A 16,612-nucleotide genomic window follows, 5' to 3' on the forward strand; every position below is an offset into this window, starting at 1 on the left:
CTGCTGTGATAATGTTTTCTTTTTTTTTTATTATTACATCGTGTTCTACTGTGAATGTGTTGACTCTACCTCCCTCTAGTTTACCATGTGTGTTTTACATATTTTAAAAACCTTATTGGTTTATAGGATAAAAAGTTACCATACCTGTATATTTTTGGTCTTAATATTCTTTACAATAATGTAGGACTGGCCTTTACTGCTGTAACTAAGCAGATCAAAGCAAGCAAGCGTCTGAACCACTATGCAGAAGAGCCGCGCTCGTCTGCATTCGTGGTTAGAGAGCTTTTAACCTCATCTCATCTCCCCGACGGGACAGAATCCGTAATTGCAGTGCATCACACAACACTGCCCGTGTGGACACAGGCATCTCATACACAGCCTTCTGTGATAGCAAGGTCTTTATGCAGAGGTGCAATTTACAGTGCAAACAAAAATCAAACTTTTCATAATGACACACAAAATGCGTTACAGCGCTTTTATTACGTCTTAAATACAAGTTTCCTTTCTCGCCTCTCAGTAGCTGTAAACTAGTCTTGTCACGCTCTGTACTTACCACTCTTTACAGAACTTTCTTGATTTTACAAGAATAGGGACATCTAGCTCTCTGCCTCGCTTCTCCCACGCAACTCCACTACTCCGCTCACTCCACTGGCTCCCGATCACTGCTCACATCCAGTTCAAGACTCTTGTACTAGCCTACAGATGCCTTGACCAGACTGCACCCAGACCCTCATCTCTCCCTACACCCCCACTCGACCTCTCCGCTCCGCCTGCACTAGAAGACTTGCTCTACCTCCTCTACGCTCCCCTGCCTCCAGAGCCCGCTCCTTTTCCACCCTCGCTCCACAGTGGTGGAATGACCTTCCTACAGATGTCAGGACTGCCCAGTCCCTGACCACATTCTGGCGCCTCCTTAAGACTCACCTCTTCAGACAGCACCTGTAGAACTCCTCTGTTTTTCCCCTGGGACACTTCCTTAAATGCGCTTTACTTGCTCTTATCTGCCCCCTATTTTACTGCATTTAATTCTGTACTTCAGAGTACTGTAATCTGTTTAATGTGTTTAATGTGTTTAATCTGTAGTATTTTGTATTTAATCATATCCTGATGTTACTATCACTGACGCTGTTATCTGCTGTATTATTGAATTGTATTTTGTCACACTTGTACTTGTTTGAACCAAAGTCATTGTATTTATCTTGCTCTTAATTGCATTATTACTTGTACTGTGATACTTGAAATGTATTTGCTTACGATTGTAGGTCGCCCTGGATAAGGGCGTCTGCTAAGAAATAAATAATAATAATAATAATACTACTTGTTGCTATTTGTGTGCCGTGTTTGTTTATTTATTTAGCAGACGTTTATTTTGGCCCACATGCTGTTTATTTTGAGTGTTTTTGTTTTAAACCTTTCTTAGGTTTTTGCAATACATCTGAATGGTCTACACTTCTGCTGTGATAATGTTTTCTTTTTTTTTTATTATTACATCGTGTTCTACTGTGAATGTGTTGACTCTACCTCCCTCTAGTTTACCATGTGTGTTTTACATATTTTAAAAACCTTATTGGTTTATAGGATAAAAAGTTACCATACCTGTATATTTTTGGTCTTAATATTCTTTACAATAATGTAGGACTGGCCTTTACTGCTGTAACTAAGCAGATCAAAGCAAGCAAGCGTCTGAACCACTATGCAGAAGAGCCGCGCTCGTCTGCATTCGTGGTTAGAGAGCTTTTAACCTCATCTCATCTCCCCGACGGGACAGAATCCGTAATTGCAGTGCATCACACAACACTGCCCGTGTGGACACAGGCATCTCATACACAGCCTTCTGTGATAGCAAGGTCTTTATGCAGAGGTGCAATTTACAGTGCAAACAAAAATCAAACTTTTCATAATGACACACAAAATGCGTTACAGCGCTTTTATTACGTCTTAAATACAAGTTTCCTTTCTCGCCTCTCAGTAGCTGTAAACTAGTCTTGTCACGCTCTGTACTTACCACTCTTTACAGAACTTTCTTGATTTTACAAGAATAGGGACTTTCTGAAAATACCAATTTACATATTTTTGTGTGTTTTTTAATGCTGTAGTTTTCATAAAAAACACGTTGAAATCGGCCATTTTCATTTTTGAAAATAAACACTAACAAATAAATCCTCAAATACAAAATAGCACCATGTGAGTGGAGCCCTGTGTACTTGTATCTTCACTGTTTATTATCTAGCCAAGAAACTAACACTGCTGTCTACAGTAAGTACAGTGGTGGGTAGAGTAGCTGTTTTTGTTTTAAGACGTCATCTCATGCAGTTTGGGGTTATGACTGCTCAAACTGTGTGTGATGATTTCTGTTATTTTAAGAGGCACACGGCTTATTAACGAAAATGAAGATTGTACTCGGGAACTTTTATTAATCATGTTTTTAACTATAGGACTATGCTGTATGTTCAATGGTAGCTGCACGTAGAATGATAAGATGTACTGGAATTTTCACCAATCTTTAACGGAGATTGGTAGATTTCTCATTTGTGATTTATAATGATTATTAGTATTGATGCAGGAAGGGGCAACTCAAAGTACAGTACAGTACAGTGCTGGCAATAGAGGGTTAAATGTGTAGTGCAGTGAGAGCTGGGCTGGCCCTCGGTCTTGCCTCATCTAGCTCTCTGGATATTATTCTCAGCTGCTGTTTCCGCTCCTGCAGTACCTGTATACATTATCAGGACAGAGCTCTCTTGGCACTGTCAAGACATTTCCTGTTTTCAGTGACAGGTGGTTTACAACATCATATGAAGAACTGTGGTGCGGTATTATAAGATGAAGGCAGAGTGAGCCAGTTTCTTTAATACCTAGAAATTAGATGAAGGTAATTCTGCTGTGCAGCAGTGCAATGCGGTTTACATTTCTGAAAGGGTTGCACGGTACAACACTGAAGCAGGAAGAGTGTAGCGTTTTTAAACCACGTCTGCACCACGTGTGCTGTAGGGAACATAGCTGTATTGGGGAAGCACTGTACACTGCAGGGGGAAAAAAAATAACATTTAATAAAGATAAAACACCAATAATATGTAGATTCAAATTGAGCCCACTTACTGATCAGGAGGCCTGAAGATCGATGGGTGAACTTCATTCCATGCGTTCTTCTCTAACTCTTTGCCTGGATTCGCAGGGCACCTGACCAGTAGGGGTCGCTGTCTGAAGCACAGTGGTGAGGTGAACACTCCCCAGCTGATTTACCTTTGTAGCCCAGCGGGAGCGCAAAGACCAATGCAACCCCCCGGCGAGCCCCTAACCAAGAGTGAAAACTCTCTGCTAACGGAGGTCACACAGACCAGTTTGCCTTGTTGACTCTCTGGCTGTCTGTGGTGGACCTGTCCCCTATTGACAGTGTTATGGCAGGTGAAAATGGTACTGTATAACCGCGCAAGTAGGTTCATGTGAGTGTTTTGTTGTGGTGAGCTTATTCATAAGATTATACACAGAACAGAAAAAAAAATATCTATTAAAAATCCACCTACAAGGGTTTAATGATCAGTTTTACTAGCACAGCTTACCATGCTCATGTAAAGTAATGCAGGTCTTTATAGACATCTCGGCCCCCACGCCTTGCATTTACACTCATCTTCAACCAGGGGGCGCTTATACTCGGAGACAAACGCATGGGCTTCTACTGTATATGCAACTAAAAGAGTGACTGCATTTTAACAGAAAACAGCGTGTAACCGAATATATAAGCCCATGTGCCTGTTTGTGGGATTACACATTACAGGTAGTAAAGTGACAGTAACCGCTGTTCGCCTGCAGTTGCTTTGCGCTCCACACCAGGCACTGGTTGCTGTGTATGGCCCGGTGCATAATGATACCTAATAAGGAGATGAAATTCATACTACCCTCAGAACGACCTTTCTGGACAATTCCACTGTTATTACAGTACCACATGTTCTCTCTCTCTCTCTCTCTCTGTCTGTCTCTAGCGAATCTCATTTTTCTCTCCTTTCTCCTTTTTTTTAATTCCTTATGCTTGCCAAGAATGCTTAAAAAAAACTGTGGTGAAAGCTGAAATTGGTATTTTTAGCTGTTAGCACTTTGCTGTAACCTGGAAACCATGGAAATTGTTCTGTTCCTGCTATGGAGACGTCCGGTCCAGACTGGGTGAGTGCCAGAGGGACAGCAGAGGAGAAAGACAGAGAGAGGAGACCAGAGCTTCACCCTTCATTGTACACTGTGTACTGTATCTATTCTCTGTCCTGTTGCGTCAGGGTGAGCTGAGAGCAGGGTTCTTTTATTGTCCATTAACCCAGCCATGCCGATGCACTGTAACTATTAAACACCCAACAGTGGTACATTTAGAAATACTAAAAGAAACCTAAAAAACAACAAACAACAACGTCAGACGGCTTTCGTCTGTCCACACAAAAGTACAATAATAATAATAATAATAATAATAATAATAATAATAATAATAATAATAATAATACACAAATAATAATCATACATAAATAATAAAAAAGGGGCGGGCACCTTGCCACAATACTGAGTAGACTTCACTTGACTTCATGTTATGCTACATATCGCTATGCTTCCAGAAATAATGCATATTGTACTGTAATTAGATTTTTGTGTGAAAATATTCTTGAAAAGCACCAATCGTCCAGGCATTTTCAACTACGTCAGCATTCAGTTAAAATTCTCAAGTTTATTTTATTGGGTAAATACGGTAACTAAAATTTAAATTGGAATCATTGTTATTGTTCTTGTCATATTTACTCCTGCAATTTCCTGTTACTTCAATATTGAAATTTAATTTTTCTGTACTGGCTTTGAGCTTTCTTGGAGAAACCTGGTCCGTTGACCATGTGGCTGTGTTTCCTGAGCCCAGAGAATTAATGTGACACCCTGATTTATAGAGGGGTACTTCCCCTCCCTCCCTTTTCTCTCACACTCCCCCCTCACACGTTCCTTTTCCCTCTCACACTCACACTTCCGCTGTCTCCCTCCTGTAGGTTGCCATGGCATCACTGAGGGGGATCTACTTCCTGACCACCCTGTTCCTGGGTAGTTTCTTCGGCAGTGTCTTCATGCTCGCCCCCTTCCTGCCTCTCATGCTGGTCTCTCCTGCCTGGTACCGTTGGCTGACAGACCGCATCGTGGCCACCTGGCTCACTCTCCCCGTGGTGAGCATCCCTCCCTGCTGATCCACTCTCATAAAGACTCTGTCTCTTGCTCTCTCTCCCCCTCTATCCCTCTGTATGGTGTGATGTATACAGGGTACCCCCACCTCTCTCTATCCCTCTCTGTATGGTGTGATGTATACAGGGTACCCCCCTCTATCTCTCTATAACCCTCTCTCTGTATGGTGTGATATATACAGGGTACCCCCCTCTCTCTATCCCTCTCTCTGTATGGTGTAATGTATACAGGGTACGCCCATTTCTCTCTCTCTATCCCTCTCTCTGTATGATGTATGACGTGTACAATGTATTCCCCTTCCCCTGACTGTCCCTCTCTCTGTATGATGTGTGCAGTGTATTCCGTCTCTCTGTATGGTGTGTGATGTGTACAGTGCCTCTCTCTGTATGGTGTGTGATGTGTATAGTGTATTCCCTCTCTCTGTATGGTGTGTGATGTGTACAGTGTATTCCCTCTCTCTGTATGGTGTATGATGTGTATAGTGTATTCCCTCTCTCTGTATGGTGTATGATGTGTACAGTGTATTCCCTCCCTCTGTATGGTGTATGGTGTGTACAGTGTATTCCCTCTCTCTGTATGATGTGTACAGTGTATTCCCTCTCTCTGTATGGTGTATGGTGTGTACAGTGTATTCCCTCTCTCTGTATGGTGTGTGATGTGTACAGTGCCTCTCTGTATGGTGTATGATGTGTATAGTGTATTCCCTCTCTCTGTATGGTGTATGATGTGTACAGTGTATTCCCTCCCTCTGTATGGTGTATGGTGTGTACAGTGTATTCCCTCTCTCTGTATGGTGTGTGATGTGTACAGTGCCTCTCTGTATGGTGTATGATGTGTATAGTGTATTCCCTCTTTCTGTATGGTGTGTGATGTGTACAGTGCCTCTCTCTGTATGGTGTATGATGTGTATAGTGTATTCCCTCTCTCTGTATGGTGTATGGTGTGTACAGTGTATTCCCTCTCTCTGTATGATGTGTACAGTGTATTCCCTCTCTCTGTATGGTGTGTGATGTGTACAGTGCCTCTCTGTATGGTGTATGATGTGTATAGTGTATTCCCTCTTTCTGTATGGTGTGTGATGTGTACAGTGCCTCTCTCTGTATGGTGTATGATGTGTACAGTGTATTCCCTCCCTCTGTATGGTGTATGGTGTGTACAGTGTATTCCCTCTCTCTGTATGATGTGTACAGTGTATTCCCTCCCTCTGTATGGTGTATGGTGTGTACAGTGTATTCCCTCTCTCTGTATGGTGTGTGATGTGTACAGTGCCTCTCTGTATGGTGTATGATGTGTATAGTGTATTCCCTCTCTCTGTATGGTGTATGATGTGTACAGTGTATTCCCTCCCTCTGTATGGTGTATGGTGTGTACAGTGTATTCCCTCTCTCTGTATGGTGTGTGATGTGTACAGTGCCTCTCTGTATGGTGTATGATGTGTATAGTGTATTCCCTCTCTCTGTATGGTGTGTGATGTGTACAGTGCCTCTCTCTGTATGGTGTAGGATGTGTATAGTGTATTCCCTCTATCTGTATGGTGTGTGATGTGTGCAGTGTATTCGCTTCCTGATGCTCTTCTCTCACCGCAGGCTCTCTTGGAGATAGTGTTTGGTGCGAAGGTGGTGATAACAGGCGATGGCTTCATCCCTGGCGAGCGCAGTGTGATCATCATGAATCACCGCACGCGCCTCGACTGGATGTTCCTGTGGAACTGCCTCCTGCGCTACAGCTACCTGCGGCTGGAGAAGATCTGCCTCAAGGCCACACTCAAGGCAGTCCCTGGATTTGGTCAGTACACCCCATTTACTCCATTCAACTATCCTCACTGGAATATATACAGCTATGGCTAAAGTTTTTGCATCACCTAGAATTTAAGGATTGAAGCATACTTTTATTAAAAAAAAAAAACAATATCTGAACATAATTTGGATCTTTTATTTAACATGTAACCAATCTACAAAATTATATCGCTTAAATCTACAGGAAGTCATAATAGCAGTACAGTATTTCATGTTATCTTAATGTAACATTATTCAGCAGGTTTCATTCAACTTTATGAAGCAAAATTAGTTAATTCCATAGGGTGATGCAAAACTTTTGGCCATAGCTGTAGAGCTGGGGTTTTCAACCAGAGTACGCGTACGACTCAGGGTACATCAAAGTGTCATAGGGAGTACGCATACGACTCAGGGTACATCAAAGTGTCATAGGGGGTACGCATACGACTCAGGGTACATCAAAGTGTCATAGGGGGTACGCATACGACTCGGGGTACATCAAAGTGTCATGGGGGTACGCATACGACTCAGGGTACATCAAAGTGTCATGGGGGTACGCATACGACTCAGGGTACATCAAAGTGTCATAGGGGGTACGCATACGACTCGGGGTACATCAAAGTGACATAGGGGGTACGCAGGGCGACTCAGAAGTGAAAAAATAAAAATGAAAGTAAACAAAACCTAATGCTCTTGAATTATATTATCTCTAAACCACTGTAAATATTTCTAAATTATCATCAACCTGTACTGCATGCATGATTCCACTCTTACATTATTAGGAGTGGCTGCATTTTAGTAACGGCAATAGTGGCTGGTTGAATTGTTTCTGTGTTTTGATAGAGTAAATCCAGATTATCCTGTGTATTGTTTCTCAAGTCAAAAAATTGTAAATTTCTTACTTGCAAAAGAAAAATGAAGGAAGAAAACACAAAAGAGTCTACAGAAAGTGCAAAGCGGATTTTACAGTGCAAACTATTTTGGATTATTCATAATAACTGATGAATAGAAAGCGATTTATGTGTGTTCCGAAGAGATTCTAAGAATTACTGTTTGGTATTCTGTCCTAAACCAGCAGCAATCCCAAACTATTTTGACGTAAATTATTGTCACAAAGACGGCCGGAGTGGGTGGCGTCAGACCAGAAGCAGGAAATAAACAGACAGAGATGTGTGGTTTGGTGAAGCTGAGCGAATGCTTTCGCTCAGCATTAATAAACAGAACAGAAAATAAAAGGTTTTAAACACAAAACAGGACACGGCACTTGTGCCAAAATAAATAGACAAACAAAACGTACTAAACACTTAACAAACGGTGCACGGAGAGACAAACAAACACGGTGAGTACAAACACTTCTAGATTATTATTTTACTTCACTTTTACGTTCTCCTTCTCTCTCACCCGTTCTCCACTCTCGAACACCCAACACTGAGTGAATGAAATGTGCATCTTTATATACTGTTGTGCTGGGATTCAATTACTAATTAATTATTCACTTGAATCCCAGCACGTGAATTAATTCTGTGCAACCCCGTGCTCACATATTACATTTAACCAGCACGTGAAGTGATTTGTGCCCTCCTCGTGCCTAAATACAAATCTACACTTTTAAATCACACGTGAAACACAGACCCGTTTATATCCCGTGTACCAATCTCTATACACCAACATTAACACACGCACGCAACATACAACACATAATATGCACACAGGGGCGGGGCACATTGCCACAATTATATATTAAATAAACATTGGGGGGGGGGGGATTTGTTAATCTGATTATTCTGCCTTTTATTGCAACTGTGGTACAATTCAGAAGATAAATTGTAAAGGTACTTGAGCTGAAACTTTCAGACAGAAGGGGTACAGTTTTAAAAAAAGACTGAAAACCACTGGCATAGAGGATACTCCATAAACATTCACAGAGTACTATAATACGCCTATCCTTGTGAGTGAAATAGCCACTGGTTTCTATGAACATTCATGGAGTATTCTGTTTATCTAGCAAGTGTCATTTAGGGGAAAACAACCTATAGTATGCTACAGCTGAAATCGGGTGATTTATTTTCTTTTGATCAAGCTCTGCATCTGCTTAACAATTTGGAAAAGTGCAATTCGCCCAGTCATTCTGTCGTTGGATTTAAATGAATACGAGATAGATTCCAAAATGAGATCCAATAAAAACACAAAAATCACTCAGCAGCACCAAAATATGAAATTAATAGTTATTCAGAGCTAGATCTCACAACAGGAGGCTGTGTGGTCCAGTGGTTAAAGAAAAGGGCTTGTAACCAGGAGGTCCCCGGTTCAAATCCCACCTCAGCCACTGACTCATTGTGTGACCCTGAGCAAGTCACTTAACCTCCTTGTGCTCCGTCTTTCGGGTGAGACGTAATTGTAAATGACTCTGCAGCTGATGCATAGTTCACACACCCCAGTCTCTGTACACATACACATACACACACACACACAAGCACTGACACGCACAATTCAATATTTGATCACATCCTGTCAACTTGCACAACTGCTTTCCTTCACCTCCCGAAGACAGCTTTCCTCAACACCTCTTGCAAAACCTCATCAGCAGGTCTGTTGGTGCAGGTCTTTGTGACAGAACCAGATCTCAGCAGGCTGAATCCTCCCCTCAGGAACATGCTCTGATCAATCTAACACTGGGGTTGTGAGGCAGCTTGCTTCCAACTGATTCAGTGAAATGTCTATGCATGGCAGTGCTGCTGCCTGTCTCAGTGATCCAATCTCATGGTATCTACCTTTCTTGCAATCAGCAGTGCGTGCAGGAAAACCACATGCTAAACTGCTAGCGGCACCCCTCTGCTGTGGACCTGTCTGAGGACGTTTAAACAAAGCCTTTGGAAACAGCAACCAGAATAAGAAAGCTAAATATAGAAAGCTATAGCTGTAGTCGGGAGCCATAGTTAAGAGATCCTGCTGGCATTATGGGGCAAATGGGGACCAAGACCATGACGCTTTTTAACTGATTCTGTGGTATAAAGGGCCTTGTAATGAGAAGGTACTGTATTTTTTATTTGTGCATTTAAAATAGATTTTTAAAAAAAAAATAAAACAGTGCTTTGAAAAGTGAAAATGAACTTTTAAACCCTCTCTCAAACAGTTTAGAAAAATGTTTCATGAACTGAAAACTTGATTTAATGAATCAATTATCATTTTTTTTTAAAAACATAACAGTCCTGTACATAACATTCTTTTGTGCATAGGGCACTGTGCCTTGAAATGTACTTTGAGAGAGAAGTTCAGTTCACTCTGAGATCAGCCACAGCTAATCAAGGGCCCCACTCTGATATTTATAGCGACAAAGGGGTGTAGAGTCAGACCTGAAGCAAACACCCCTGTTGGATCCTGTCATAAATCCACACTTTTCAGAGAAAGGCACAACAACCCAGATTATTTGTTGTCCTCTTCCACAGTGCATGCACAGCTCCAAGGCCTCTCAGTGATTGACCATGACTGTCAGCATGCCTGTAATAGAATTCCTACAATCAGTACTCCTATCGTGTGCAGTGTGTTGATGTTGGCTTTCAAGTCACTATAAAGATTTATTGAGCTGTCTCGTGAAAACTTGCACACCATTCACAAACCAGAACCTAAATCTGTTTTTCCCGAATGTCCATTCCCTTTGTTATAAGAACATAAGAACATCTAGAATGAGAAAAAGCCATTCGACCCACCAAGTTAGTAGGGGAAATTAAACCTCTGGGAATCCATGGCTAAACAGACCCTTCCTCCAGGTTGCTAGCTAAAGGTCTTATTATGGTCATAGAGAGGGTTATACAGTATTGTTCATATGTGCATCACGCGGCAGTGCGGCTGCATTACATTGTTCCAGCTTTCTGGCGTTGCGCTTTCGCTACTGGTGAAAGCGAGTTGGGACTTTTAAATAATGTCACTAGCACTTCTGTGGACTTAAGTGTATTTAATATGCTTAAATGTGTTTTATATTTCTCAATTAAATAGTAGCAGAAGTTGAAAAGGATCAGCACACTGTTTTTTTGCTTACTTTGATTATGTAGTGCTTTCTTTGTTGCCACTCTCCTGATCACAGTGTGCGGATCCTTTTCGACTTCTGCTACTACATGTATTTGGAGATCTGCGCACCTGGTTTTGTTTGTTTGGACTTCGTTTTTAAGGTGCAGTAAGAACTTTACTCAAGTCAATTAAATAGTACAAATATGCAAAATGTTTTTTTTAGCCTTTGGGAATTATTGATTAGGCCATGCCCCACTTGCCTCGGCTGATGACCCGCCACTGTTGCATTTATTTTATTGAACTGCTCGTTTTTGTAAAATAAATCGTGCATTTGAGACCAGAATACTTGCCTGGATTGCTTCTTTTACTGCCACGTTAATATCGATTTAAAATTGTGTTGCAACATACTGAATACCAGTTTTAATATTCAATTCAACATCAGTCATTGCAAACATACCGACAATAGGCAGTTGTGCAGTTTTTTGCTTTTTGCAGAATGCATTGTAACCAGGTAGGATACATTCATCTCCTTCTCTGAGACTGATTTTTTAAGAACGTCTTGCTGATTAGCTAATTGATCAGCTTCTGGAAACCCGTGTCGTTTCCCAACGCAATCTGGATGCCAAGTCTCAAGATGTCGATGCCTTAGCTTTCGTGAGTCAGTACTTCACAGCAAATGACACATGAGGACGCGGATCATCCTCGTCACCAATGTAAGAAAAACTGAAATTAATATGACCTGGTAATTGCAAGGTTTTTTTGTTTTGTTTTGTTTTATTTCTTTGAGCTGCAAGTAGGATTAGACATTTTTTCATTTTGCATCCATTTTAACAACTGGTTTTCAAGTAACCGCACTTAAAATGTCACCTTATACTTTTATTTTTTTTTGGTTCATATAATTTAAAGCAGAAGACTGGTGATAAAACAATACATTGTTTACATAATTACTGCTTATGATTTGTATGCAAATTATATTTATTTTGAATATAACCATAAGAAGTTGTACAGTGAAACTAAATCTTAACAGTGTGCACTGAACGTCAGAAACCTTGCCGCGATCTATATTTGGGTCGTGACCCCAACTTTGGGAAACGTTGCTCTTGAACACATTGTATGTGACATCGTCAACTCCTCAGTGATCACGGAGCAGTGAAAAGAGCACTAAAGCTTATTAAAGGTAGCAAAATGGCTTTTTAAACATCAGGCAAAATCTAACAGCACCAGTGACCTAAGACCACGTTGGGGTTATGAGACTTTTTGGTCTCGTTTCATCAGTGTAAAACTCTTTTAACCTCTGACCTCGCTTTCAGACAGAGTCTTTACAAGATGCTTTCTATAATTGTGTCACTAGAGTTCTGTCACAGGTAGTAACCTTTTCACTGTAGTAATTAACCTTTTCACTGTAGAAATGAACCTTTTCACTGTAGTAATGAACCTTTTCACTGTAGAAATGAACCTTTTCACTGTTGTAATGAACCTTTTCACTGTAGTAATGAACCTTTTCACTGTAGTAATGAACCTTTTCACTGTAGTAATGAACCTTTTCACTGTAGTAATGAACCTTTTCACTGTAGTAATGAACCTTTTCACTGTTGTAATGAACCTTTTCACTGTTGTAATGAACCTTTTCACTGTTGTAATGATCCTTTTTGCTGTAGTAATGAACCTTTTCACTGTTGTAATTATCCTTTTTACTGTTTTCAATGTTGTAAACCTCAGGACATGTCAATGTTGCAGATCTTTTTCCCGTCTCCACATTACTTCATGTTTACAAACCATTCGATCTGATATGACATACCCCCTAAGTTATGCTAACTCTCATTTCTAATTTAAAACCTGGACCTGCTCTGTTTGGTGAGCATGAAGGCTTAAGAGACGTTCCTGAAGTGGTGGAAAAGCACAGCATTGTCTGTGTGGTGTAACTTGAGGACCAAGCACACTCGCACAAGTTCACAGCTGCAGCATCGGAAACAGGGCTGTATTGGAACATGTATAAATATCCTCTGTGTCGCCCTCACTCCAGCGTAGGTACTGGGTCTCTCCAGATAATGAACCCGCTGTGAGACGTCTGCCTGCCACTGGCTGGACTCCTGGAAAGAAGATCCTTCCCTGCAGGATGGGATGTTGATGGAGAAGCCAAGTCAAATCTGCAGAGGGAGAGCAGCCAGGCCTGTGCTGAGGCAGAGAGGCACAGGGGTGTATTGATGAATCGTATTGTTTGTGTTGTGAAACCAAAGACCAAAAGCACAACACCACTCATTGTAGTTCACTGAACGGTTCTTGAATAAAGAATGCGTGTGTTTTATAGTTGCTATGACTACTTACCCTCCCATAACTCATTTTAATTGCTGTCTTTAAACAAAATTGGCCATGATTGAAATTACCATTTGATCTTGTTATGCATCGTACGTCATACAGGTAGCCCATTAAAATCATGACCTGCAGATCATCATTTGTGAAACAGACATACTTTTTCTGCTTCTGAAATGGTACTGAAAACTAAAATTATTCATATATTTCAGTTTGTGTTGAAGACTGTGAAAGGATTTTGAATACATTTTTGTGACCTTTAAAAAGCTTTCAGATGGTGTGTATTTGTTAGTCTGTGGTTCCTTCATGAACCAAGAATTGGATCTTTTTAATATGAACAGTTAGTTTCAGTGACATTTGCGGCCCTTGGTTTGTGCTTGTCCCCAGGGCATCGCTGTGGTTTACGTTATTAGTCAGTGAACCCAGAACTCAAAAACAATCCATCTTGCTTAGCAGCTCGCACCAGACTTTAAACAGATTATGTATGTTAATATCAAGTTTTTGTCTTTTTTTTTCTTTTTTCTTTTTTCAATTTAATGACTTGTATGTTTGTAAGTGTTTGGTTGCCACCTCTAATCAAGAGGTAGCAACCAAACACTGTGTAGAATGGCCGGGGTGCACAAGGTGTGTGGAATGCCTCTTGGCACAGGGTCTCCACATCAGTGTTTTAGAGCTGCAGGCAGTTTACCATCGAGAGAGACAACACGACAGTGGTGGCTTACATCAAGCACCAGGGCGGCCTCAGGTCTCCATTGTCTCCATCGTGTGGCCCGCAAGCTTTTGCTCTGGCGCACGAGAACCTCGTCTGCAGGTCTGGGTCTGGCCCCTGAGCGGTGGCATTTGAGCCATCTGGGTCTGTCCAACAGGGTTATTGACACCCTACAAAATGCCAGGGCAGCGTCCACGCGTACCTAGTACGGGTAGAAGTGGGGTGTCTTTCAGACATGGGGTCTGCCTCATGGGTTTGACCCCACGATTTATCCCATGGCAGTAATCCTGCAATTTCTGCAGGACTTGTTTGACTACGGGAAATCCCCCTCTACATTAAAGGTCTATCTGGCAGCTAGTTCAGCTTGCCATGTTAAGAATGGCTCAGTCTCCCCAGCAGCTCACTTCCTGGTGGGGCAATTTTTGAAAGGGGCTTGTGGCTTCGGCCGCCTATGAAGCACATTGTTCCTCGCTGGAGCCTCCATTTGAACCCCTGCATTCAGCTGAGCTGACATTCAAAGCGGCTTTCTTGCTCGCCATCACGTCAGCAAAGTGGGTGTGAGATGGAGGCATTTTCTATTGCAAAAGCCTGCTTAATTTTTACAGAGGCCAGGACAAAGGTTACGCTCCGTACCAATCCTGCCTTTTTGCCAAAGACTATCTTGGATAAAGGCATCTGCTTTCCCTCCACCTCCTTTCCAGTTCGGGCCCTAGCATACTATGTTGACAAGACAAAAAGTTGGAGGCAGTCTGAACATTTTTTGTGTCTGCTATGGGGCGAAGTCCCATGGTCAAGCCCTGACTAAGCAGCAGCTGTCCAAGTGGACAGCAGACACGGTCAGGACTGCCTATGTCTCCATTCACCCCCTCCAGAAAAGCTCACTGTCCTTTCCACCAGGGGCATTGCAACTTCGTGGGCTTTATTCCGAGGTGCATCTGTCAAGGAACTGGATTAAGGGCGGCTTCCCAGTCGACCCTTACAACACAGGCATAGAGGTTAAACTCTCCCTCAATTTTTTCACCCTAGCTATTTATTACTGGGGTTTCGAATGGCAGCCTTTGACTCAGCCTTGTAGCATTCCAGCTGTCTGCAGTCTTGCTCTTGCGACGGCTTTGGTACACTCACCCATTCGGTAATGGTTACATTTTGTACTTGAAAGGGAACGTTAACTTATTATCATAACTGTGGTTCCCTGAAATAGGAATATAACCATTAACCTTCAAGGTCACTGTGTCCATGATTGCAGCAGACTTGAAGGAAGAATGACGCTGAGATCTGTGAGCGCAGTCCTTTTGTGACCTTGAGGGAGGGCCATGACTGCATCACAGGCTTGGTGAGCAGCTTTGGTATTCAATATTCCGGATTCGGGTTTTTTTGAAGGTAAATGCCAATTCGGTAATGGCTACAGTTCTATTTCAGGGAACCAAGATAATAACCTAACATTTTCAGATTTGCAGTGTTTCACCAGTGTTGGGAACAGATGGTCTTTGCAGATGGGAGTGAGATTTGAACCATCACCTTTACACGGGTGACCCGCGAAGGGCATGTATGTGAAATAAACTGGCCTTCCCTGTATTATGCAAACAATAAGGCTAACGTCTAGAGTGGCAACATTTTAATAATTTAGCACTTGGCTAACATTTGGAACTATTTGGAGCTCTTGCTGTGATGTCCTTTCCAGTTTGTTTTGTTTTTGTTAGGTGCAATGTTGTGAATCGGTTGTCTGGCTATGGCACCCTGTGTGTGTTCCTGTGCTGTGCAATCGGCATCTCTTATATCTCAATGGAGATTTTTCTTGCTGTGTTTATCTGAAAAGGATCCACCGTTTTGCTCTGCCAGCAATAAATCATTTTCTTCTTATCGCCCCCGCAGGGGATATAGTGGATGTGGTTGTACGTCCATACCCAAGTACATATGGCACAGTTTACACACAGTTGTAAGTTGAATGCATCAGAAACAGACCAACATTCTGACGAGAAGCATTTTCTCCCAAACAGAAGGGATTTCTTACCCAGGAACAGGGGACAGGATGAGCACATCCTCCTCCGGCAGAATTAATGCATTCTGAATGTCAAGCTCGTTTAGCATGCTCATGTAATTAAAGTAGAGATGTGCGTCGTCTGCAAGTTTTACCTGCAGTTTATACTCGCCTATAAATCAAAATCACTAGCTGTGATTGCAGTGGGATTTAAAAAAAAAAAAAAAAAAAAAATATTTTTGGAATTTCTTTTGTTTTACGTTTTTTAGGGAGCATGTTTATCGACTTGGAAAGGGAGAGCATAAGAGACTGAAAAAGGAAGATGTACAGAAAGCAACTATAAAAACTGTTCCAGCCTAATACTAGTGGGAGGAGATTCGGTGAACACAGTAGCTAACTACATTGAGAGTAGCAACTCCCTGGACTATAATATTATTAATATTAAGACAAGACTAAATGACTGCGAAAAAGACATTTGTTGAATGTTTTTCAGGTGGAAAATTGGGAAAGAAGTTTTTTTTTGTAAGACCAAGTTTTTTGGTACAGTAGTTCAAAGTAACATTACAGTTAAAGTTTAGGCCTAAGTCAGTAGTTAATGCATACCCCATAAGTTAGCATTAAAATATGTACAGTATTTATTGA

The 16,612-nt window shown here is 41.6% G+C and overlaps 1 protein-coding gene across 2 annotated transcripts in view; it reads left to right on the top strand.

The window, feature by feature from the left end:
* LOC117402202 (lysocardiolipin acyltransferase 1-like) overlaps nucleotides 1-16,612 on the top strand; it is a 63,189-nt gene that overhangs the window by 19,212 nt on the left and 27,365 nt on the right. For both annotated transcript variants that reach the window (XM_059024537.1, XM_034003117.3), the window contains exons 2-3: nucleotides 5,007-5,177; nucleotides 6,780-6,978. In XM_059024537.1, coding sequence (XP_058880520.1) covers nucleotides 5,013-5,177; nucleotides 6,780-6,978 — 364 coding nt within the window. In that variant the 5' untranslated portion in view covers nucleotides 5,007-5,012. The remainder of the gene's footprint in view (nucleotides 1-5,006; nucleotides 5,178-6,779; nucleotides 6,979-16,612) is intronic.

Source organism: Acipenser ruthenus, chromosome 5 (genome assembly GCF_902713425.1).
Source record: "Acipenser ruthenus chromosome 5, fAciRut3.2 maternal haplotype, whole genome shotgun sequence".
NCBI classification, from domain to species: domain Eukaryota; kingdom Metazoa; phylum Chordata; class Actinopteri; order Acipenseriformes; family Acipenseridae; genus Acipenser; species Acipenser ruthenus.